This window comes from Plutella xylostella, chromosome 22 (genome assembly GCF_932276165.1).
Source record: "Plutella xylostella chromosome 22, ilPluXylo3.1, whole genome shotgun sequence".
Taxonomy (NCBI): Eukaryota; Metazoa; Arthropoda; class Insecta; order Lepidoptera; family Plutellidae; genus Plutella; species Plutella xylostella.
In genome coordinates this window covers 8,648,014-8,671,795 of record NC_064002.1, presented here as the reverse complement: position 1 = coordinate 8,671,795, position 23,782 = coordinate 8,648,014, and the positions used below count along the sequence as shown (strand labels likewise).

Genomic DNA, 23,782 nt, shown 5'->3' with positions numbered 1-23,782 from the left:
ACTTTTTTCTCTCTTTAATATTCTGCTGTCTTTTTGTACAGATATTATGCCAATTTCGGGTTAACCGTCTATTTGGAATAGCTATAATGCTCTCTTCGACAGTCGATATTGGCGAATTTTCTTTATAAAAGAAAACGCTTATATATTAGCAAACTTTTGATGAAGAGGATATATGAAGCAAGCTTCTCGATAAATGGTCTTTCAGATTAGATTTCAGATAGAAGAGTACCTACCAAAGAAAGTACAAGAAAAATACTTAAAAATAAATATTTTAAATACCTTAACAGTGTACAAACTTTTGTATACAAAGCAAAATATTATAATAAGCTATTTGTTTCTAAGATACAGGAATTATATTTTAATCCCTACCAATGTAGGTCACGTAATTAGAGCAAGGTAAAGTTGTAGGTAAGTAGCTAGTACTGTTCGTAGGCACTTAGCTGGTTCAAGTTTCACAGTGCAGCATCGTGTTGGGACAGCTAACCGGCTAATTAATTATAACTCCCTGCGCAGGTGCAATTACAATGACATTTTTAAAAATACTAACGTATAACAGATGGATCTTAAAGCGAGGCATTCTTAGCTGTTAGTTTGATGGACGGGGTAAGCGTTTATGGCAACCATTATTGATGGTCTCTGTGTGGGACGCAGCTGCCTGTGGCGGCGGCACGCGCCTGCTATCGCTTGCAATGTCCCTAGTTAAATACATCTAAGCGTAATACAAAAGTACATACTACTTCTACAGGGTGTTGCAAAAAATTGTATACTAAGCCGAAACATGTGCAGCATGTTAATTAGAATATCAAAATTCGAGAAAAAAAGTTCAAAAAATTAGATCCAACAAAAACATCAATAATACGGAAATTTTCAAATCCGACCAGCGGTCCGTAATAGCCTCTTGAATCGTGAATACCTAACCGTTTGAAAGGACACTAAAGTTTTGCTTCAAAATAATTTCAATAGACACGTAAAGTTTCAGTAAAACACTAGAGAGTGCAGAGCTGCACGGCTGAATGAATTTTAATGGACAACTCGCTCGCAGATAGCCGCCAACTTGGTCCTGAATCTTTTCTTTCAAAAGAATGTAATTTAAAAATCGTGGCGTATCTTTTAAGACTTTCTGACGCTAAAATATACCAAACTTGGTAAGAGCTTTAGAATGAAGTAGCGCTGTAGAGATAGTACAATATGAAATGCTGGTTGTAAAAGTTCCAGAACTTTATGCCTCTACCGATCTAAAATATCCACGACCCGAGTCGTAGCAAATTAATAACAGTTCTGAATTGAGACACGCAATAAGGCAATACGCGGGTGCTAGGTCCCAAGGCTCCGAGAAAACTCGTAAGAGAGAATATGAGGCGCGTGCCTGCAAACATTAGCACGGAGTTAGGAAGGATGCCCCCCCCCCCCCCCTCCACTTTTCCAATAAGACGGTCGGTGGAGTGCATAACGTGCGCAGATTACTTATGGCCCCCGAGGCAGCCAAACAACAATATTTGTTGGTCCGGGACACTAGATTAACTTTTCCCCGGCGGGCGTTTAGCTTCTCGAGTGAGAATCTGTCTGAAGCAAACTGCTGACGGATATTTATTGGTATGAGAGCAACATTTTTATCCTGTATTGTTGCACTTTTAGAACTAAGATTCGTATTTTTTTACTGTATACTTCTATGTTAAGATTTATAATAAAAAATATCCAATCCTAACCAAATAAAATTCATGATTAAACTAAGACGATTATAAAATTATGTATTGAATTTCCAAAATTTCTTCTTAAATTAAATTCAATCTTCAAAATACTATGCATACTATTCAATACTAAATATATCATATTATGCATAATATGAAAAAAATATTTAGTACTAATTTACAGGTATAGAGCCTCCTTTTTTTGAAGTCCGTTAATGAATGGTTGGTAAATAAATGCAGTTTAAGTAGTACTTAGTATCGCCATCTTACTCTCTACAGGGTGTTGCAAAAAGGGTATACTAAGCCGAAACCTACATGTGCAGCATGGTATATCTAAGCCTGAAACTGAAATCAGAATTTGAAAATTCGCGAAAAAATTAATTGTTTAATGATTACAGGTGAATACCTACTATACTTACATTTACATTATTACATTAAGAAAATTCGTTTGTCCGTCCAGTATCCCTACGCTAAAATTAGGTGGGTCCTAACGAGGTTTTATTAGACCTTGGAGCGCCACTAACAAAATGGGGCCCTGAATATACTTAACGAGATTTTTACGAACTTTTGTTGCGTAAATACCAACTAACAAAAAAAGGATAAGTAGATAATATGATAAGTAAGTTTAAATAGATGTTGTTTAAATAAACGTATGTAGCACACATGTCGCTACTCATGTTGAAATGATATTGCTTAACCTAAGCTCAAGATATTCTGGAGAGCGTCTGAAACAAAGTGGAATCAGTGGAGCAAATGTTGCAGACAGGTACATAGTGCAACACTCCAAGACGTTAGTAGCACCGAGCGCTAAGACACAGTCATGCACATGACCTTATTCGTATGCAGGCGCCTAACTCCGCGACGACAACTTGAAATTTACACCACAAGCAGGCCAATGAGAGTGCACAATATGTGATCTTATCATAATTACTTACAATTCATTAACGATTTTTTAAATAAACAGGGTGGAAGACCCAGGGAAGAGACGTTTGTCTAGCAGTGGGACACATTAGGTTAAAAAAAACATAGATAAAGTGAGGTTTAAACTTAGTCAACTTTTATTTTTAGGTAGCTAATGTGTCTGGTACTCTTACTGCCTGTACGTTTACACTACATCCCACATTGGACTTGTTTGCTTTAACTATCGCAAAATATAACAAGAACAACGCTGCTAAGACTAGCCCATTTTAGATAAGGACCGTCGCGTGTGAGCGCTACATCCAGTTACAAAAAGAACGGTATCTTAAGCGCACACAAAGGGCTGCATGATAAAATTCTTTTGTTAGGCACTCAATTATTTCCGTGGAACGGCACGGCAGGAGATAAAGGATAGTCGAGGTTAGACGGGGTGGCGGGGAGCGCTATCTAAATAGAATACCTGCGGTCCGCCCGGCCTGGACACGAGTATGTGGGCTGCGGCCACTGCGGCCCGGACAAAACATGCAATGGACCGACCGCCGACGAATATTAAACCTCCGTGCAGCCTCAACCCCAAAACAATGGCGATATTCCTGGAACAAGTGTTGCCAAACTTCACGTCGCCGGACAGTCTGCATTGAATTAGAAAACAGCGATTTGATTAAATACCGATCAATTCGTCACAAAGGTTTTTAATCTCACTCGGGTGCCGAACGTTTCGTCCGGAATTTACATTTGATTTAATAGCCTAATACTCGAACGTAATAAATTAAAACAGATCAGAGTGTAATCTTTCGCGGCCGAGTCATGATTTATTTGGAGAGCTTAAATTCGGGTGTTGCTTCAGCACCCGTTTTCATGCAATTTGACTGAACAGAGAAGCCGATAAAGCCAATAAATAATTAACGAACTAAATTGTTTTTTGTAACGGTTGACTGATTTACCAACTTAATTCTGGAAAGGCATGCGGTATTATGAAACTTATTATAAACGCTTTCCCTAAAAACTTACAGGCGTCTTATTGCGAACAGAAGCAAGCACTTTTAAATACGGCATAGGCTAGAGGATTTAATCGGTAGAAACCATACTGGAACCGGCACATTTGTATTATGAACACATATGGCTAGAAGTCATTAACACGGCGCGCCGTGCAAAGCCCAGATGGTGCAATCCAGGTCTTAGCGAAAGGTAATTTAGCTGGTAGCATTTGTGGCCGGTAATGCGCCGACTACCCTGCGGCAATGGTATAAATATGAAAAACGATGTGCGGTGTGCCAGCCAACTACTGTTTGAACAGCTTTATCGGGCTTGGCGACTGCAGCCAGCCACATCCTTGTAATATTGTCAGTTTTTCTATAAGCGTGCACAATATTTTTATATTATTGCATTTGCTACGTTATTGAACTGCTTGTATTACATATGTAAGAATTTAGGTATACGTACCAAGGTAACCATAGCACTAATCTATAAACAAATACTGAAATAAAACCCAATATGCCCGAAATCACCAGAAAGCGCTAGACTTACATTAGAAAGAACAAGCACAATTAATTACATTACTCAGCGCTTAAAGCTTTCCCTGTTACTAAGTAAAATACGAGCAATATTGTTAACTTAGCACTCGCTACAGTTATCCTAATAAGTTATCCGGTTACCTTTGTCAGGAGTAAATAGGTGAGCTGGTTATTACGCGCTACGCTGGACAATAACCAACTAATATAGTGAGCAAATATCACAAAGCCTGCAGAGCTTGTTAGATAATTACCACTTCATCGCTAACAACATAGATATTATGTGGTACATAAAGTAGGAAATAATTATTTTGCGTAAATTGGTACGGACACAAAAGTCTTCTTAAACAAAACTAATTATAAAGCAATGAAGACAAAGTGCGACAGCGCTAGGAAAAAAGCATCCTACTTCATTATAATAACAAACTGGATAAGTAAATAAATGAAGAGAGAGATTTCAAGGCTAAGATAAATGGCTGGTCGTTTTTTTTCCGACAGTCTTTCACGAAATTGTATCTAGGTTTATATTATGAAAACAGATGAGGCTAGCTCAATTATTTTCAAGCCAGATAGATACAGGATTACAATACCTAGTAGAGAGAGCAGATTGTGCGGTCTCGTCTTCCATTCATTAATTTGATAAAGCGAGATTACATTTTCGGTGCGCCTAAATTAAGGCCGACCTCTGACAATTTCCTAGTTATGCCACGGCCAGTGTTGCTTAATTGAATTATAGAGGAACCTATTATAATAATCTACTCATAGGGTGCAGTCAATATTTTATGTAGGTACAATATTAAAGGTTGAGTGGTCTGTTCAGTACCTATAGTTTTTATAGTTTGAAAGTGGAAAAAGTCTTTTTTTGCCATCTGCATATAGGTTAAAATGTCATCATAGTTTTGTCTAGGCATTAGATTGATTAGTAATCTCTATGTTTTACCGGAGCTACACATATGTATATTTGACAAAATGTCTGTCGAAAATAAAATAATCCCCAAAACATCAAGACCTCAAGAACCACCGTAACCCAAGTTAGTTCCCCCGATAGAGTCCAGTGTATTTATCAAGGAGTTCCGGTCAGTACTCGAAGACAGACGAAGTCTCCAACAATGAAGTATCCAACTCACGTAGCCGGTATGGTATAAATACGGCGGCATTGTGCAAGGGAGGCGTGACACATTAATTCAGACGCCGAAACAATTGCGGCCGACAGCTTCGTTAGGTGGCAGTGACATGTGTAATAAGATAAAGTGTAACGTGTCTCGCGACGGGGCACAAAGGTGCTCCGAACAATGCCCGGTGCGCCCCGGACCCGCCTCGACCCGCCTCGGCCGATCCAGCAAGAGACAACTCTATAGCATGCTGCCTTATTCAGCGGCAGCGCGCTGAGTGAAAGTTTCGATGATGTACGCCGGATATCGTTGTGATTTCGGCTATAAACTGATTAAATCTTTTGTATTTTTATGACAGTAGCTGGAAGTCAGTAAAAACACTGACCAGCATTTAGTGGACATTTCACTACAAAGCATTTTGTAAACCTGAACTGACTGCCTGACTCGGCTTACTCTGGTCTCACGATACCTACTCGAAATATTTGATAACTGTTTCAAAGGTTCCATTCACACACATTAATGACACTCTTTTAATGTACATAATATAATGTACCACGAATGTTATGTTACTGCGGAGAGCCGCGCCAAACCATTTCACTCTTCATAAATAGGTATCAACCAACACATTAAAAAGCTTATTCGCTCAGCCTAAAATAACACCCCTGGGAAAATTAGTGCGAAACGTGGGGCCCTTTTTATATTAAGTCTGTCGTTGAAAATATAAGAGGAATTTGGCTAGTCCTTTAAAAGGGTACGTAGGTGCGGAGGTACTGAGTACGTAAATACTATACAAATCTCACAGGAGCTTTCCTATAATAATATTCAAATTCATTTGGATAAACGGTTCTTCTTCGTATCGCGTCAGCAACCAACACAAAAGCTAAACTATACTATAATTACTATAGGATTATGTCACCGTGGTGGAAAGATTGACCATTCTGGGCTTTTTGCACTAGGTTTCATGTAAATGAATATCATATTATTAACTTAATCAAATTGTAGTTAGTGTCTCATTACAACAGACAAATTTATTATATAATGAGTTAGTTATAAATTATACTGAAACTGAAACAAAGATGATCATGTTACAACGATTATAATGATGCATATATAAATTAAAGAATATCGATTGTGAAAAGGAAATACCTACATATTAAGCGAATAAATTCATAACCATGATGTAAATGTGTAAATTTATCCAATTTATAAATGGTCAGTATTTTTTAACCGACTTCAAAAAAAGGAGGAGGTTCTCAATTCGTCGGGATCTTTTTTTTATAGTCGGTTTAATGTACTAATATTTGTAAAAATACACTGATTAGATCGGTTCCTATTATAGACGAATCAAAATTTAATGCTGCATAAACTAAAATTCCATAGCCTTAAAACGCAATTTATACTTCGTTCCTCTCTCAGTGAATCGTAAACGTACGTATTTGATTTCGAGGAATTCCGGACAAATCTCATTTTGCGATGCTACAAGACGACTTCGGTACCGAATACCCATCACCAATCCACTGGACACTTGACAGGGGTCTGTTCCCAACAGTTTACAGAGACTATCTGCTAAAATATAAATGTTTACACATACCTATAAAATATTCACAAAACACACGCGGCCTAGTGCATGTTGATATGAATGAGACGGTGACACTATAGTAGAGGCTATTAGCGTAAATGGTTGTATTTTTTGAGCTGGTAACGTCAATAATAATAATAAAATGTTTTGACATCTCAAACACGGCCCTCTAACCTCAAAATAGGCTTCTAAAAATCTCTCTGCATATAGGATTGCGAATCCATGTCGATACAGACGGAGCACATTAGGGATTAAATAGCAGTGTTATCAGTATTGGGGTTACCGCAACCAAGAGACGCGTCATAGAACGAGCTTATCTCAAATGGAAGTGCGGGGGCGCGGGTATTCCATCTATCTCTTCCCTCGTAACCCGCTATATTGGTGTATGACATGTGAATATCTCTATCACATTACAGAGGTCAATAATGGATTCATCATAGATGATACTAAATTTGTTCAATTCTTGTTTTCCTATATGAGTATGTTGTTAAAATACTTAAAAAAATATGTGTCAGTATATGAAATGAACGAGCGTTTATAAATAAGAAAGTCAATAAATCTCATATCACAGACAGGTTTCACAGATTTTAAGTGATCAATTATAAGAATCGGTTACGAGCCGCATCGCAAAAATCATCCTATTTTATATTACACCAAAAAAATGCAATCCATGCCATGACTCGTAAGTCATAATAAATAATTACAGAGTTTGACAACTCCAGTACACGTTTTGTTTCCTCAGATTCGGCTCCACTATGTAAAGTTTACGCTTTAAACGTTTGCAAACAACAATTCCGTAGTAAAGCAAAGCCGTAAGAACTGGCCATCAATTACGGCAAGCGCGGCCGGCGCGCGTCGCCGATGTCCATTACGATGCAACATGCTCGTCTAATTAATGGACTGAGTCTATTATGGCGCGGAAACCACGTGCCCAGTATTTGTGTCGCCTTAATAATTTATGTCGTTACCGGGAATCCGATTCATTTGTTTTCGGTTCCTGGAAATATTTGGACGTGTTGCAATGTGAGGGTCAATACCAATAATACGGGCCGCCTTGATTACAGTTTATGATTGTGTAAGTTACATCAAGGGCGGGAAATAATTCCTACATACATGCTCATCACACGATTTAGTGACATCATGAATGTCACGAAATGGCAATTAATTTCGCTGTGAGGAAGCAGACGATGTGGCATATGTCACTATAGCAGTCGCGAGGCGGTCGCTACGTTTTATTGCACTACAGTCCATCTTGCCGTGTCGTCTCTTTTCGCGAGTCGAGTCGTGAAGCAACAGGAAAGCGGGAATATTCACATCTGTAATCGCCCGCAGCTTATATTGTTCTGATGAGCTTCAGAAAGCAACGTTCTTGTTATTTATTTATCTTCAATATAAATAAGTTAGTTAATTATTACCACCTGTTTCTTCACCTTCATCAAATTTTTGTGTGTTATTTACCGCGATAACAGCATTCATCACTGACCATGCGGTGGACTGGATGATGGAAGAGGACAGTAGGCTTCAGGATCTCGGTGACGGAACATCCCGGTCTGGACTCGTGCACCTGAGCCCCGGCTAATGGGCTGTCTTCGCGTCCATCCGCGCAGGTGATTGATCGACGCACCCTCCGGCGTGTTTGCACATTACACACTACACACACCATCACACTCTGAATGCGCTCCGTGCGAGCGATAGCGTGTAATCCATCACATTTTCTGTAACAGATACCGAGATATCCCACTTCGCGCGCCAGTGGATTACACTCCGGGTTTCTGCCTCTTTGTAATCTGTCTTGGTTTGGATATTGGTGCACCGGGACTTTAATTTATAACTGGACAAAAGCAAGTGTGCCAATTTCGGACCAGCAAGGTGACAACCCTAGCTTAGTTCTAGGGTATGTCACAAACACGCTATGAAAATGAAGTCTCATGAAAATTATAATGGAAGCAAATCTTTTTATTTTCAAACGGTGCTTGAATTCAGAGCTCAACAATTCACTTCGAGAGGCTCGTTATATTCCCGAAGGTTCAGCCAATGGCCAATACATCTCGGAAACGTTGTACTTACTCTTTTCAATTGTTCATAATAGATAAGTACGATGAGATTGTGCTTACAGACGAAAGAGGCTTTTCTATCTCGGCTAACGATATACCGAGACCTACTCGAGTTCCATTCTTTATAGTAAAATTGAGCGGTAAGTATCATCGTTATTTTAAGAAAGAATAAAGACACGTAAAATAAAACCTAGTCTGGCTGGTTCGCATTTCTTTTTAAAAGTTTAGAAGGCTTTTCTTAATTATACTTTAGTATCTCTTTTGCTGTCGCCAACGTTTCTAGGAACCTTTTGTTGAACAGTATTTTTTTACATGACCAAAGACTTCTTGGTGATGTCGGAGAAAAATATTCAGTGAGGCACACGGCTGAAGGGGCAGTGACAATGCGCTAATGGCTTCTGTTTACGATGACTCCGCCCTGTCAACAAGTCCTGTAATAGCGACCCGACTCTTGCGCGCTGAATTGGCTAAACGATTTGTGAATCTGAAAAGATTCGAGATGACGGTGAAATTGTGGAGAAAATTTATTACTTCCAGGAAGGGAAACCTTTGTGTATTGTCAACATTGTATCGGCTTTCTATTATTTGATAATATGTATGTTGTAGATTTGTATCGCAGTGTTGCGTGTGACTGAACTAATAAGTCATTGATTAATGACCTACATACACTTAGTTTTAGTAAAACATATGTAAAACAAAAAAGGAAGGAGTGTGTACACATAATTATTATGTAATTAAGTATATAATTTATGTAATGCATTCGATTCGCTTTCCCTAAATCAAGAACTATTTAAATTTATAAATTACTTGATGCTTGAAAGAAAATGTGAAGAAAAGTCCGGCAACAGATATAAAATAGTTATTCGTCCCCTTTATTTTCACTCCGATGGATTTGATCTTAGGGCCTTAGAAAAACGCCACTCAGGATTCACAGAATTCGTTTAAATAGATTTCTATTCAAGTCCTGCCCATTGAGGTTCTTATTATGGAATTTACATTTCAATCGTGCTGCCTGCACGTTCCGCTTTGTAATACGGCATGGAAGAAAGCCTTGCGGCAGAGACAATTTATAAAACTTATCTCGATATCAATAGACCCTCTATATTCTTGAGAGTTTGTTTAATTAAAGCGGGATATTTCTTTGCGTCGATCTCGATTCGCATTGGTGAAGATCTGCATAGGACGCTCATGCAAAACTCGACGGATTTACATGACAAAGAGGATAAGAGGCTCGGCATCGTCGGAGCACTGTCCCATGGCAGGTCTGTCTGCTGCTGATATAAACCTAATTCAAGATAACGATAATAGTCGATGGGTCTACTGTCCACTACGATTACTTATAAGTAGCAAATTTCTCGACCCAGAGAAGCGATGAAGATTATCTGTCCACGTTATTTACTATACATTCGAGTTTACTTGTTTACCAACATTTACTACGAAGGCCGTCCCCATATGTAGGCGACAGGCGTTCGAGATAAAACGCGCCCTCGCTTAATCATGGCGAGATCAGACCGCGATTTAATCATCCCGGCAATGCTAGGACACGGCTGGTATAATAATGGAGGTGCAGATAAGTTGTACAATGTGCGGTAGGCTATTGTGGTGATAACAAACAGCTCTATAGACAGCGAGTCAAGGGCGGGTCGAGTGTGGCCGACAAGTAGCCGAGATAGTATGATCCTCATCATTGCCGATTCTATATCTCTATAATTATAAGTATACAACCGATTTAACTATTTTAGTTTTAAAATGTATTGGATACCATGGAAGTTATAACTTTAAAAAAGTGCTGAAGGACCGAAATCTTTCATGGCAAACATTTTAAGGCTAAGTGGAGGCCACGGTCACTAGCTAGTCTCTACAATACATATTATAAATATATAAGTAAATATAGATATTTATGTCAATATTTACTTGGCTACAGGACTAAATAGACAAATTTTGATAATTTAACTTAGGATCCCCATGTGAGATTATGGTCTCTACATGGCTCTCTGTGTAACTCTGATTTGGTGCAGTTTTCCTGGTTAGTGACCATGTTTCAGTGCTCGGTGTTAGTGCAAGACTCTTCTCTGTAGGCATTTTCCCTTAGCAAGTTAGATAAATAGTACTTTCTTGTAACTCCTCGGATATTATATGTAGGTACAGTCAGGTGCATAAGTAGCTGTACACTTTTGTACCTTGTCAAACTCACAAACTGCCAATTAAACCATTGTCAGCTAGTTTGACTGTATTATTATAATATATTTTTTATACATTTATAAGCATTTGAAAAGGTATTTAATTATTTTGCATGTAATATATTTTATGTATTCCTATTAAGTTAATTATCAAGTGAATAGTCTGTATTTTATCTGTATCTTTCTTCTTTTTTATATTAAGTATATATTTTTTGTAACATTTTACTGGTTTTCCTGTACCTTTTGTAGTTTGGGTGGTAGAAAAAGTTGTATTCATATTTATTTCAGATTATTTAACTTATTCCAACTGAATATATAAATTTAGTATTATTAGCTATCACTAGTTGATAGCTAATAATACTGTTTAAGGAAAATGCTGGCCAGATCTCCACCTCTTTCAGCTAGGTTACCTATGACGCTGGCCGCATTACCCCGCTGTATGGCAATGCTCAGTCTTTCTATGAGGTAAGAGCCAGTCCTAAATTGTAGGATCTTAACCTCAGATCATCATGACATTATGACTTTTGTTCTTTGATTTCTAGCTGCAAGCTGTCTCATTGACACCTCCTTCTTAGCGTGTTGTTAACAAACACTAGAGCTGGACTTGATATGTCACTGTTGTGGTGAAAAAAAATGTCAGCAGCTGTGCCCAGGGTAAACATATAATAAGATAAAGTTAATATAACACTCTGGGCCACTCTTTTGTAAGTATGAAATGAGAGCCTTTAAATCCCTATCACAATTAATTACTTAATGTTCTTGAAAATTTATATTGATAGCTTAGTACATTTATTGTTAGATCATTGTATGTTGCTGAAAAGTTTTCAAATATCAGACTAACTACAGTAAGTAAATAAACTACAGCCAATATTTTTGATTGGAACACTTCATAGTCCTTAGCTTATTCTTAACATGTTGCATTTATTGAAAACTTATGTACAAGGCAGTTTAGCCTGGGTTTAGCTTATTTACTTGAGTAAAAGGGTACATGTTTGTAAGAGCCAACATGATATAAATTTCCTTACTTCCTATAAGCCAAACAAAAAACTAAGGCATGAATACATTAAGAACTTAAGTAGCAGTCATAACAATAACTACTAGATACAACAAATTATCAATTGTTTCTGGATAAATAACATAACTTTCGGTGTAAGATGTGAAGCAATCCACAAAAGTTGTTTTTTTTTGTACGTTAGTGCATGATAAATACCTTTGTATCCGTATGACTCCACCGTTGCCGACCGTTCATAGAGACACAAGTATAACAAAACAACGCTGGCACAATATGTAAAATCCAATATTCTAACAAACACAAGCTCACGTAAACATTACTAGTCCACTTTGCCGATTTTATTTAGATTTATAAAATTTATTCCGCGCACACAACACAATGCAGTCTTTGACACAACATGACAGCATCCTGTTTGACAGTTGACACCTGAGTCACAGACAACTTATTTAGAGACTGAGAGCGTGTTGCGTAATGTTTAAGTTTTGCAAAGTTTTATGTGTTTTGTTGCTGTTGTTATTTACCTTCAAACTATCTTAATCGATATGATTATACAATGTTATGTTTTGCCAATTGCTTCTTGGCAATAAGCCCGCCTTTGTGTACTTCTTAGTTTTTCTGTCCTCATGTTTTTGTCTTTGTTTTGTGTATACAATATAGTGTCTATAAATATGTTGTTTGTATCAATGTTTTCATTAGAGAAATAGTTATGTTCCTTGATCACAATATTTTTATGCTCAGAATAATAATCAAACACAGATTACACCAATTTCTTTTTGTTATCGTTATCTGACACAAGTCTGACACTGACAGCACAGCACCTATTTTTTTTGTCATTTATAATTTTATAACCTTAAAAGTGTAGGTAACTACAAAATAAAATAACTCAAATTAAATTAAAACTGATTAAAATGAATTTGTTGCGGAATGTAGCAATTTTGTGCCAGCGTTCTCTTCCCATCGTTAACGGCCAAGTGGTCAATGTCGCTAATAGACATTTCCATACATCAAAAGCTCATAATGATCTGATGGAGTTTTTTGATAACAAAAAGAACTGGGGAGAGAACAACATCAGAGTGGGCAGAGCGTGGCGCCTAGATGAGCTGCGCATTAAATCCAATACAGATCTACACAAACTTTGGTATGTATTGTTGAAAGAACGAAACATGCTGTTTACCATGGAACATGAATGTTATGAACAAGTGAAGCTGTTCCCTAACCCTGAGCGTATTGATAAAGTACAAGAGTCCATGAACAACATAGAAACTGTTGTCCGCGAACGCAATGTCGCATACCACGAGCTGGAAACTGGCGAAACTGGGGAGCGAACTACAAAAGATGTTGTCAACTTATTTGGTCTTCCAGAAAAGTATGAGAGGAAAGAATACACTATACCTAAGTTTATGAACACTCGGTGGGTGAGGCCCTACCTGAAACATGGACTTATAAATAGCTTTGCCGTAAAAAAGTTTTATCGGCTTTACCAAGAAAAGCAGCACAATGTTGAGCGAAGATCTAGAAATCGGGACTACAATCATGTTCAGCAATTGCTAAAGAGATTCCCTAATATGGATATAGCAAAGTTGAGAATGGATTACCCAGATGTTGATGTTGAAAAGGCAATGCGCTCCAGGAAATCCAGAGGACACTGTATTCCTAAGTATTAAGATATTTAAGTATAATATGTAGTATAAATTGATAATATAGGTTTTGATTTTTAAACTATCTATGACTTTTATTTACACTAACCACCTATTTTTAAACTAATTGTATAAGAAGAAACATATTACTGAATAGCAAAATATTTTTATAATCAGAATAAAAAATAACACAATAGTCTTATCTTATCTAATTCAACAACTTCTTATAGGAAATTAGCTTCGTCACAATCCTAGCAAAGGAACATTACTAAACACTTTTAAAATGTCTGGCATTTGATTCTTACTTTTCAAACTGTGTAACAACATTGCTAACTCTTGTAGCATTTGGTAAATAGACCTGTACTTCTTGATAAATCCTTCTGATACATTGTAGGAACTGTCATTTGATAGGTCACCATCATCCAAGCTCAGGTTTTCATTTTGATCTACTTTATCATTTAGAGTTTCCAGCTTTTCTTGGAAATCCTCAACACAGTATGCATCAAGAAAAGCTTGCAATGTTATATACAATGTCTGAACAACATGCATTTGATCATTCAGATGTTGACAATTTCCCTTACCCTCTTCATGCTTAGGGAAACACATTTTATCATCATTACATGGTGTACTTTTTACAGTTTTCTTAATCTTTTTAATCAAGAATCTTAATTTTCTCCGGACTGGTTGGGCTCTTACAGGATTAATAACTCCAATTTTCGTTTTAGGATCGCTATCTGGTAAATCCGTCCATGCAGATTTCTTTACAAAATCAATCATAATTTTTAAAATCTCATCCTCTTTGGTCGATAGTATTGACTTCAGGTGAAGAATCCCAACTAGGTATGTCATAAAGGTAGGTTGTATTGCTTCTAGTACTTTGGTTACACTTTCATTGGGAAGATCTGGAACATATAATAAATAGCTAGTATTACTTCTAAAATAGTGGACTAACTGGAAGCCAAACTTTGCAAAAGTTATACTATAGTTATACCCAATTAATATTTTGTAAAAAGTCCAATTCACACCTGCAATAATCTTGTAGAACTCTCTGGCAAATTTTATGCAATATTTTCCTGTATTTGGAAAGTCACTGTTTGAGTTGCTCTCACAGATGTAGAAAACTTGAACAATCAATTTCAGCCAAGTCTGAAACATATAAAACAGAAAATGTAAGTATATTATGTAGTTCTGTTGAGAATTAAGATTAATGGATATCCATCTAAACTATCTAAAGTATAGAAACAACTATGAAGCAATAATATTTGATGTCGAAAATGCAACAAATTATTTTTTAAAAACCAACCTTAACTTTACCAATACACTACACCAAAATCTATCCTCATGCAAAGCGAACTACATTTAACTTACAAGCATAAGATCCACATAACACTTTGGGTACCCCAAATGGACAAAGAGTACAAATAACTTCAGTATCTGCCGACAATTATTGTTGCAAGCTCCAGTGTACAGGACATTGTCAGACCACAAGATAAATGCCAGGAGAGGCTTGTGGGATCTCATTATGTGGCGGCCTTGGTTGTTGGTATATCTAAAATGACATAAATTGTTAGTGTGAGATGGTGGTAGTGCTGGTACCAAATAGGTTTTCAACATAATAGGGGAGGCTTCTTCTTCAAAGTGGATTATAAAATTTTTCAAAGTGGATTATAAAATTTATATGCTTATGAAAAGCTATTGAATTTCTACAAAACTATATTATCTGGATCCAATTTTCTACAAAATACTTCAGTTTTTAACACTATTGTTATCAAATACATTTTATATCATACACTTGCTAAGATAGATAAGTTACTCAAGTGTGTAGTCTTCATTAGTAATTCACAATTATTATGTATTTATTATGAAAGCATGTCATGGACCATGAAAAGGCAATTCTTCCTTATGAGCAAAAACTAACAATAAATTAAACAGCATCTGTATTTTCATGCCCTTGAGAGTAATGAAATATAATTATTATGTTACCTGGAATGCCAAATAGCCAAGTCAAACTGTAGCAGCTCTACCACACTCTCCAAGACAGCCATCAGCCGGCCGATCCTTGCTGTTCTGTCCAACAGCTCATATATCTCAAACTTCTCCTTCTGCCAGTGAAGACCCTTCACACTCTTCACCATTTCAGAGGGTGTGTTCTCACATCGGTCCAACAAAGGCCCATCCTTGCTAAAAGAACTAACTTCATATTCTAGCCGGTTCCAACAATATTTAACTAAGCCTTTATCACAGCCAAACTCTGTTCTATTGGTAAATGTGTTTTCTTTTAACTCCATAGGTGATGTGAGGAAAGTGATGTAGCACTTTCTGATGCCTTTAGAAAGGCATGGTGGGTGTGAACTGAAGTTTTGAGACAGTATTTGCTGACATTCTTCTATTAGACTTGGCACAGAGTAGTTCATGTCAGGGTCCTCATGGGCATTCTGAAATTGTGGAGAGAAGGTACTAATTTAATACGAAAATAATGTAAGTAACGCAATAAAAATGTTATATTATTAAAATACAGAATTCTTTTTCTACCTAGCCTTCTCCTTATTTAGGTCAGAAAATATTGTATAAATTATGTATTTTTTTTAAAGGTATTTCATCATCATCATCATCAGCCAATAATCATCCACTGCTGGACATAGGCCTCTCCCAAGGAGCGCCACAACACTCGGTCCTCGGCCTTCCTCATCCAACCACTACCCGCCACCCGCCTAAGGTCGTCAGTCCAGCGGGCAGGAGGGCGTCCCACGCTGCGTTTGCCTGTTCGTGGTCTCCACTCGAGAACTCGTCTACCCCAACGGTTATCGGTTCTTCGGCAGATATGACCAGCCCACTGCCACTTCAGCTTGCATATTTTGACAGCTATGTCGGTAACCTTAGTCCTCTGACGGATAACCTCATTCCTGATACGATCCATCAGAGAAACCGGTAAAGGTATTTATATATATTTTTTATTATATTAATACTAGCCAAGAGGTTTAAAACTAGGACATAAAAAACCTCATCATAACTAAATCATGTCAATTACAAACCAGAATAATTTCCACAACATCTTTCAACACATTGGCTGTGAGATACTGGTGCGGGGTGATGCAGAGCCGACATACCTCCAGAGCCTCGCACCACATGTTGGTCTTCACTTCTATTTTGAATGACTCTTCAGCATACCCAGGAATTGGTTTTGCTGGCATCTGAAAATTAAGAAGAGGAAGTATTAATATTAACTTCCACAAAAAATATAAATAAACAATGAGTAAACAATACATAAAATACACTGTCTTAGATGAGTAAAACTGAATCCTTATCCCTAGTAGGAAGGTGGTAAATTATTGTGAAAGCTTATAAACAACACACTTCAGTAAAAATACTTCCAGATTGGTTCATATGAATTCACAGGACAAGTACTAATAAAATATATCTATGTGGTCATTATTAACAGAAGGCAGATACTTAAGTATCAAAGAAACTTACTAGATGGTGTTTGCATGCTGTTCCCTTCATACAACTTGGGGTGTAAACTAATTGGAATCGCGCCTTGTGGTCAAAGTAAGCCTGAGAGGATACTTGTTTGCAAGTGGTTATAAAGTTCTTTTTCTTCATGGCCAGTATTTTCTTCCGATGAGAATCTTCATCTATTTCTGCATCATCAGGTTTAATACGTTTGGAATGGCTAGATTCATTTTCATTGGCCCTCTTCTTATCTTCATTCTGTAACTTTGCGCGCTTTTTATGGGGACTATTTATCTCCATTTTTCATAACTTCACAGGGAGAAACAAAGCGTTTGTCTAAGTTCTTTATTGCTTGGTGCGGTAGTTTTAATTAGGTACAATTATACACACTACACAAACCAAATAAATTGAATTTTACAACGCTTTGGCGGCGAAAGTGAAAATTCTAACTAAACCAAAACAAAACAATCAAGAACAATAATGTTTGACATTGACATAATTCACAGATAAGAAAATATTACTTATGCATAGTCTATCGATAATGCTCCTATTCCACTCAGCTCCTATTCACGTTCTTCAAATCAAACAAACCCACAAATAAAACTGGAGTTCTCGAACATACTTATAAAAAATTGTGCAAGTGTAATATGCGGATTAAAATATTCAAATAAACTATCACTTGATCGTTCAGTCATATTAGGTATTATTATCGTAACGGATCGTTTCCTTTTCATGTACATTGTACAGTGAACTGCAACCATCAGCCAATATCGGGAAGGAAGGATCAAGGAGTTAAACTACCTGTATGCCTCTGGTTGGTCCATTGCTGCTGGACCAACGACATACGACATACGACCAAGGACTTTGTTAAATACAAAGTCCTTGCATACGACATACGATAGGTCCTTTGACGGATTGGTACTTACATAAAACAAAGCGGATTCGGGTCTACACCCAAACCTACGTTCATTCATTCTCAATGAATTGGTATCTTGTTGATGCTGAGGCGCCTTGATAAAAGCCTATCATTATATGCAGTGTGCAGTTTTCAGTGTTAGAATGCTTGATTAAGTAGGTGCCTACTTAGAAGCTACTTACATAGGTAGGTACAAAGTCAAAGTCAAATGGTTTAAAAGACGTAAAATTTTACAATTATTTGTCGGTAGTCATCTACCACCATTTCACAAAGGCCCCGTCATTGAGGAGGAAAGAAATGGCGAAAGAAACTCCTCGAGCATCTTTTCAACTTTTTGCTTATATCTATTACAATTTTTACATATATCTAGTTAGTACAATTTTACTTAAGTACCTATATCCATTGAATTTTTTCAAGCCTAAGCTGAGGTGGACAAGACCATGGGTTTTTGTCGTTTAAATAATTATTAGCTATACTATAATAAGCTTTACTACATAATGTAGCTTTAACATAATTCTTAAATTTTTGCTCAGTAAGGTTTATTGCTTCATTTGAAAATTTATTATAAAAGCGTATACAGTTCCCAGTACTGTATTATTGTACAAACCACAAGTACAAACACCTTCGTACAAAATCATCTCTCAATCCTTTCTCAAACGGCGGTGATGCTCGTCGTACTCACAAATAACCTTACCAGTCCATTCTTGTGCGTATTCGATATTATACCTAGTTAGGTGTTTGGCTTACCTCACCTCTTCCTCTTCTTCCTGGCCTTTTCTTAATAATATCCTCCATTCTTCTAACTATTCGTACCTTGGTAGTTTAGAGTTAAATTATTGTGGGCCATTTTACCAAGCCGACGCTAAGCTTGCTTGGAGAGAGTGACCCTGCCTGAGACAGTTGCAACCGCGGCGGAACTAACCTACGCAATGCCATTGTGGGTACCCTTAGTATCGAAAAATTATTGATTCATACCTTGCCGCAACAAACTAAGGCAAATTCACGATTGCACTTATTATTTCTTAGATAACCTCTAGCTATAAAACCACAGACCCCGCATTTCTGAATTCAGTTTAGTGTGAGTCCTTTTTGAGAGAACCAGTGAAGTGAGCAGTAAAATATGGCATTCATTTTTAAGGTAGGCCATAAATATTTATACGTACAAGTAGGTATAAAGACAACATTCCTAAATAAATCAGTACATAATAAATATTTGTTATAAGTAATTAATTACACTACTAAAGACCCTGAAACTTCAGCAGTATAAGCCTGAATTAAAGCAGTGGGCAAAATAAGTAAGTATACTTACTTACCTACTTACTTAAAATAAATTCCTTTAATTATTTAATTAAAATAATATAACAACAACCTAGGAGCAAAGTATCGGTAATTAACTAACTATTAATTTTATAGTTCAGATTAATCAAGAGATGATGCACTATTATTTTTAGGGTTCGCCCTCAAGCACTATTGAATACCCCATTTTTAACCGACTTCGAAAAAAGGAGGAGGTTCTCAATTCGTCAGTATGTATGTTTTTTTATGTATGTTCATCGATTACTCAGCCATTTATGGACCGATTTTGAAAATTCTTTTTTTGATGTATTGGGTTGAGCTCAGGGGTGGTCCCATTTTTTTCAGAATTTTATTCCACCTCCAAGGGTGGGTAAAGGGTTAAAAACAGGGGTATAAATTTCCATTTTGGGCACTTATCAACCGATTGTTATGAAATTTAGACCGTAAATATTGTTATTATAGCAAAAAGATATGATGGTGACCTTGAGCGGATCTGATGATGGAAACGGAAGGCAGTCAAGGGAACTCCTCAACGGTATATAGCAAGTACCTCGTGTTTGGGCTTGAATGATTTGTATTAACGAGTAGGACATATTGGTATCATTTGCATCTTACTTTTGATTGATAATTATTGCTAATAAACTAAAAGTAATAAAATAATAATAATTTAAAAAAAAATAAAAACCGACTTCAAAAAACCACTAAAAAGTAAGAAATAATTTAAGGTTTAGACCAATCCTAGGTCACAGACAGTCACAGTACAAATATACCTAAGCAGGTACTGTTCTTTTTTTAATTTAGTGCCATATTTCTTCAGACTACTACTACTACTACCTACTTGTAACTACTTTGTCACCGCATCAACATCAAAAAAGAACAGTACCTGCTTAGGTATATTTGTACTGTGACCTAGGATTGGTCTAAACTTTAAATTATTTCTTACTTTTTAGTGGTTTTTTGAAGTCGGTTTTTAATTTTTTTTTACATTAGAAGTAGTGGTATATTTTTCGGCAGTTATAGTTAAATGTAAAGTTGGTGAAAAAATAATTATATTACTTAACTACTATAAAGTACTTCGGTAAGCACCTACTTATCAAAAATATAGGTAAGTAACTTTCAGGAAAATAGTTATAAATTATTATACTTACTTATGATCGGGAACGGTGGTCAGTTTATAAGGAGGCCTTTGCCCAGCAGTGGGACACGACACAGGCTGCATAAAAAAAAAATACTTACTTAATAATTTGTTAAGTACATTAAAATTGGCATAGATTGCGAATTCATAACAATCGTCATCGTAGTTTTGCTGAAGATCGGACAGTTAAATTTAGTACCCACTTAATATTTATATTATCTCACAGATAAAGTGGGAGTTTTCAAAATCTGAATAATAATGTTAAATTGACATTGAAAGGTATTTTCAAGGTTCAACTAACTAACGGAACTATTGAGTAACCTCCCCACTTTCTGTAAATCCGTGAAGGTCGATCTCTGTGTCTATTTTCTATTGTCATGACGTAACGATTTCAGAGGTGGTCCCAGAAGTAGAATGAAAGTGATATAGTTTACTTTTATCAATTTGACGATCCAGAAACCACAACAAATCGCGTCACTATTTCTCTATCTACCTTATACAACACATTGAGTAGGAATGAGTCCGCGTTGTCATAATTTTTGACAATAGATTGTGTTACTCTACAATCTAGAGCATTGTCTAGGTAGAGCATTATTTTTGTAAGTAATATAGGTACCTACTTACGTAATTGAATTAAATAGATTCAGAATTTTAGATTTTACATTCAGATTGAGAAATTCATATATAAGTACCTAACCAAAAGGTAAAAGCTATGGCACTAAACAATAATCACATCTTAAAAATTACCCATCACGCCACTCCACATTGTTTCCAGACCATGACCATCCTGGCTTTAGCCGCCTCAGCAGTCAGCGCGCCGCCCGGGGGCTACTCCTACAACAAGTTCAGCGGCCCAGTCAGCGGGCAGATCCACGAGGTTCAGGTGGCAGCTGCTGAGGGTCTACCGGCGCAGCAGCATGCCGACTACGGGTACGACCACCACACGGGGAAAATACACCCGGACACGGCCAAATACGCGCACTTGAAGACTGTGGATTATGTGGTGAGTTTTGGGAGCTACTGTTATGTTTCATAGCTGGAGGTACTTGGAGGTGGAAATGTAGAGAGCTCTCGTAGAGATAAGTGAATGAACGGAGCGTGTACAAGAACTTTATGGTCTTCCTGCACGTTGAAGAAATGATTAACGGAGGTTCAGCTCACTCTTATTTAGACGTTAAAAGCTCCTTATTTATTACTTCCCAAATGCGTGTTTTCACCAATCATTAATTCAAAATCCTTCCGTTAAACTCTGAAATCGCCAAAAATATTTAAGAATTAATAAAGACTCAACCAAATTGTATCAAATGTCAGCTTTCTGTTTCTTTGCGTCCTACCCTAACAACACCTATCCCCCCAGGCGAAGCCCGACTACCACTACGCGTACGGAGTAGAGGACCCGCACACGGGCAACCTGCAGAGCCACAAGGAGAGCCGTGACGGCGACGTGGTGCACGGAGAATACTCGCTGGTGGAGCCCGACGGCTCCATCCGGCTCGTGCGGTATACTGCTGACCCGAAGAACGGCTTCCAGGTATAGACAGTCAACATTTGTAGTAGATACAAATGTAGGTAGATCTACATATGTGGTGTCTCGTGTAGGTAGTCTTCTTACTTTCATATATTATGTTTTTGACACGTTAACTTTTAGTATGAAAGTAACTTCCAGTCATCGGTTGATAGAGTTATTGAAACTGGCAGTTATCGCTAGTGTTATGTTTTAGTGCTAAGGTAACAGGAAGCGGCTCGCATATGTGAATGGGCCCTATTGCCAACATTCCAAATATTTGCCTCGACAGGGAATCGAACCTGGGACTCACTGAAAAGTTACTTTATAAACACTGCATTACCTTGCGTATATACTGTTGGTCGTGGCTCTATATGGCTTTTGGACTCACCAAAGTCTGCGCAATAATGTCTGGTGTTTTTTTAACGACAATCAATGGTTTTATAACTACAGTTCATAATATATTATATAACTTTGTATAGTAACTAACTACACTTTTTTGGTTTTCAGGCTACCGTCCACAAGAAAGCAGGTGGTCAGGCTCTGAAACCAGTGCACTACGGACACGCCAAGGACAATGGAAACGACGACGACGAACACAGAGATTACTAGTCCTATTTATTGTTAAAAACTTGTTATCTTGTTCACTATTAATTTATTAGCACTGTTTTTATAAAATTTATTTACAAAATGTTACTTACATCTTTCATTTTTATTTTAACACATTACTAGCAATATCCTTTAAGTACTGTACATAGCAATAGTTGGTCCTAGATCTGCCTTGATTAACCTTTCCTGAAAGGACATCAAGAGAGTTGGAAGGGAATACGAATGTAACCTACCTAGGTCACCTAGATATGTATAGAACCTAGAATGATCTGCAAAATTTTCTTTCAGAGTAAGAAAACTGATATTCCTAATTTAATGAAGTCATTGCTAAATGCAATGAGCGTTATACCGATAGTTCCGAAAGTACTAACAGTTCAGTATTTTTTGTCGTTTTCTCTTTTAGGCACCTTGACCGCGACGCAGGGTTCACGCTCTCGTTTCCGTGACCGACACACTTTCTGTGCAACATTCACGCCGCTGCTTACCTCATCATTTGTAAACAAAATCGTTGAAGGTTACGGCGCTTTTAGGGTCTATTTTCAATGTATGTAGGACTGTAGGTACATAAGTTTGTATCTAAGACATGGGACTAGTGGGGCACGTTTGCGGTATTCCGCCAGAGAATGTCCATAGTAACAGAGGTATCCAACTTAGGTATACTTAGGAAATGGCTGGTCGCCTTGTGTGACAGAGGGAAAGTAGATCCAGGGAAAGAACCCTTTGTCCAACAGGTAACTACACTCACGGGCAATGAAAAGGTTCCACTGAGAAAAACACCAAATTACTCCTAAACGGAAAAAGCTAGTTTTATGACGCCTTCTCCAACATTGAACTACATTTAACAAAGCATCAGGATATTATATTACCAACTAAACACGGTTATATTTTGGCCAAATGTTAAATTAAATGTTTGAAAAAATTGGGGTCGTTTGGTGTCGGCTTTTTGTGAGTGGAACTATTTCATTGCCCGTGAGTGTAGTATATATGCAATAGCTATATACTTTATTAAAAGTAATTTCAAATAGTATATAAGTACAGTCTTTTATTTTATCTTGTCAATACCTACATTAATTATTATTTAAAGTATCTAAGTACTTACTACCTAAGTAACAAACAACGCAACGGTGATGATAGTGCGGGCTAGAGGCCTCCGTCGTTAAGTTTTCCTCTTCGTGAACTTA

General features: G+C 37.2%; 4 protein-coding genes across 6 annotated transcripts in view; 2 read left to right on the top strand and 2 right to left on the bottom strand.

Moving 5' to 3' along the window:
* LOC105391393 (bifunctional heparan sulfate N-deacetylase/N-sulfotransferase) overlaps nucleotides 1–12,475 on the bottom strand; it is a 95,477-nt gene extending 83,002 nt beyond the window's left edge. Inside the window, exon 1 of the mRNA XM_048629326.1 lies at nucleotides 12,253–12,475. The gene's annotated coding sequence lies outside the window, so the exon portion shown is untranslated. The remainder of the gene's footprint in view (nucleotides 1–12,252) is intronic.
* A 388-nt stretch (nucleotides 12,476–12,863) lies between these two features.
* LOC105390345 (39S ribosomal protein L47, mitochondrial) lies at nucleotides 12,864–13,776 on the top strand. The gene has a single exon (XM_011561996.3). The coding sequence runs from the start codon at nucleotides 12,963–12,965 to the stop codon at nucleotides 13,716–13,718; it is 756 nt and encodes a 251-aa protein (XP_011560298.3). The 5' UTR covers nucleotides 12,864–12,962; the 3' UTR covers nucleotides 13,719–13,776.
* Nucleotides 13,777–13,841: 65 nt separating this feature from the next.
* LOC105391266 lies at nucleotides 13,842–17,601 on the bottom strand. 2 transcript variants are annotated; one of them, XM_011563082.3, is made up of 6 exons: nucleotides 17,163–17,601; nucleotides 16,724–16,882; nucleotides 15,675–16,126; nucleotides 15,060–15,240; nucleotides 14,717–14,837; nucleotides 13,842–14,593 (listed from the first exon to the last, which is right to left on the bottom strand). In XM_011563082.3, exons 1-6 carry the CDS (start codon nucleotides 17,439–17,441, stop codon nucleotides 13,935–13,937), a joined length of 1,851 nt encoding a protein of 616 aa, XP_011561384.3. In that variant the 5' UTR covers nucleotides 17,442–17,601; the 3' UTR covers nucleotides 13,842–13,934. The 2 variants fall into 2 exon arrangements, with proteins under 2 accessions (XP_011561384.3, XP_048485176.1); XM_048629219.1 differs by having other exon boundaries at nucleotides 16,799–16,882.
* A 1,038-nt stretch (nucleotides 17,602–18,639) lies between these two features.
* Nucleotides 18,640–22,688, top strand: LOC125490323 (cuticle protein 8-like). 2 transcript variants are annotated; one of them, XM_048629232.1, is made up of 4 exons: nucleotides 18,640–19,195; nucleotides 21,264–21,491; nucleotides 21,846–22,019; nucleotides 22,503–22,688. In XM_048629232.1, the coding sequence occupies exons 1-4, from the start codon at nucleotides 19,178–19,180 to the stop codon at nucleotides 22,602–22,604; spliced, it is 522 nt and encodes a 173-aa protein (XP_048485189.1). In that variant the 5' UTR covers nucleotides 18,640–19,177; the 3' UTR covers nucleotides 22,605–22,688. The 2 variants fall into 2 exon arrangements, with proteins under 2 accessions (XP_048485189.1, XP_048485188.1); XM_048629231.1 differs by lacking the exon at nucleotides 18,640–19,195 and having other exon boundaries at nucleotides 20,737–21,491.
* Nucleotides 22,689–23,782: the final 1,094 nt, after the last annotated feature.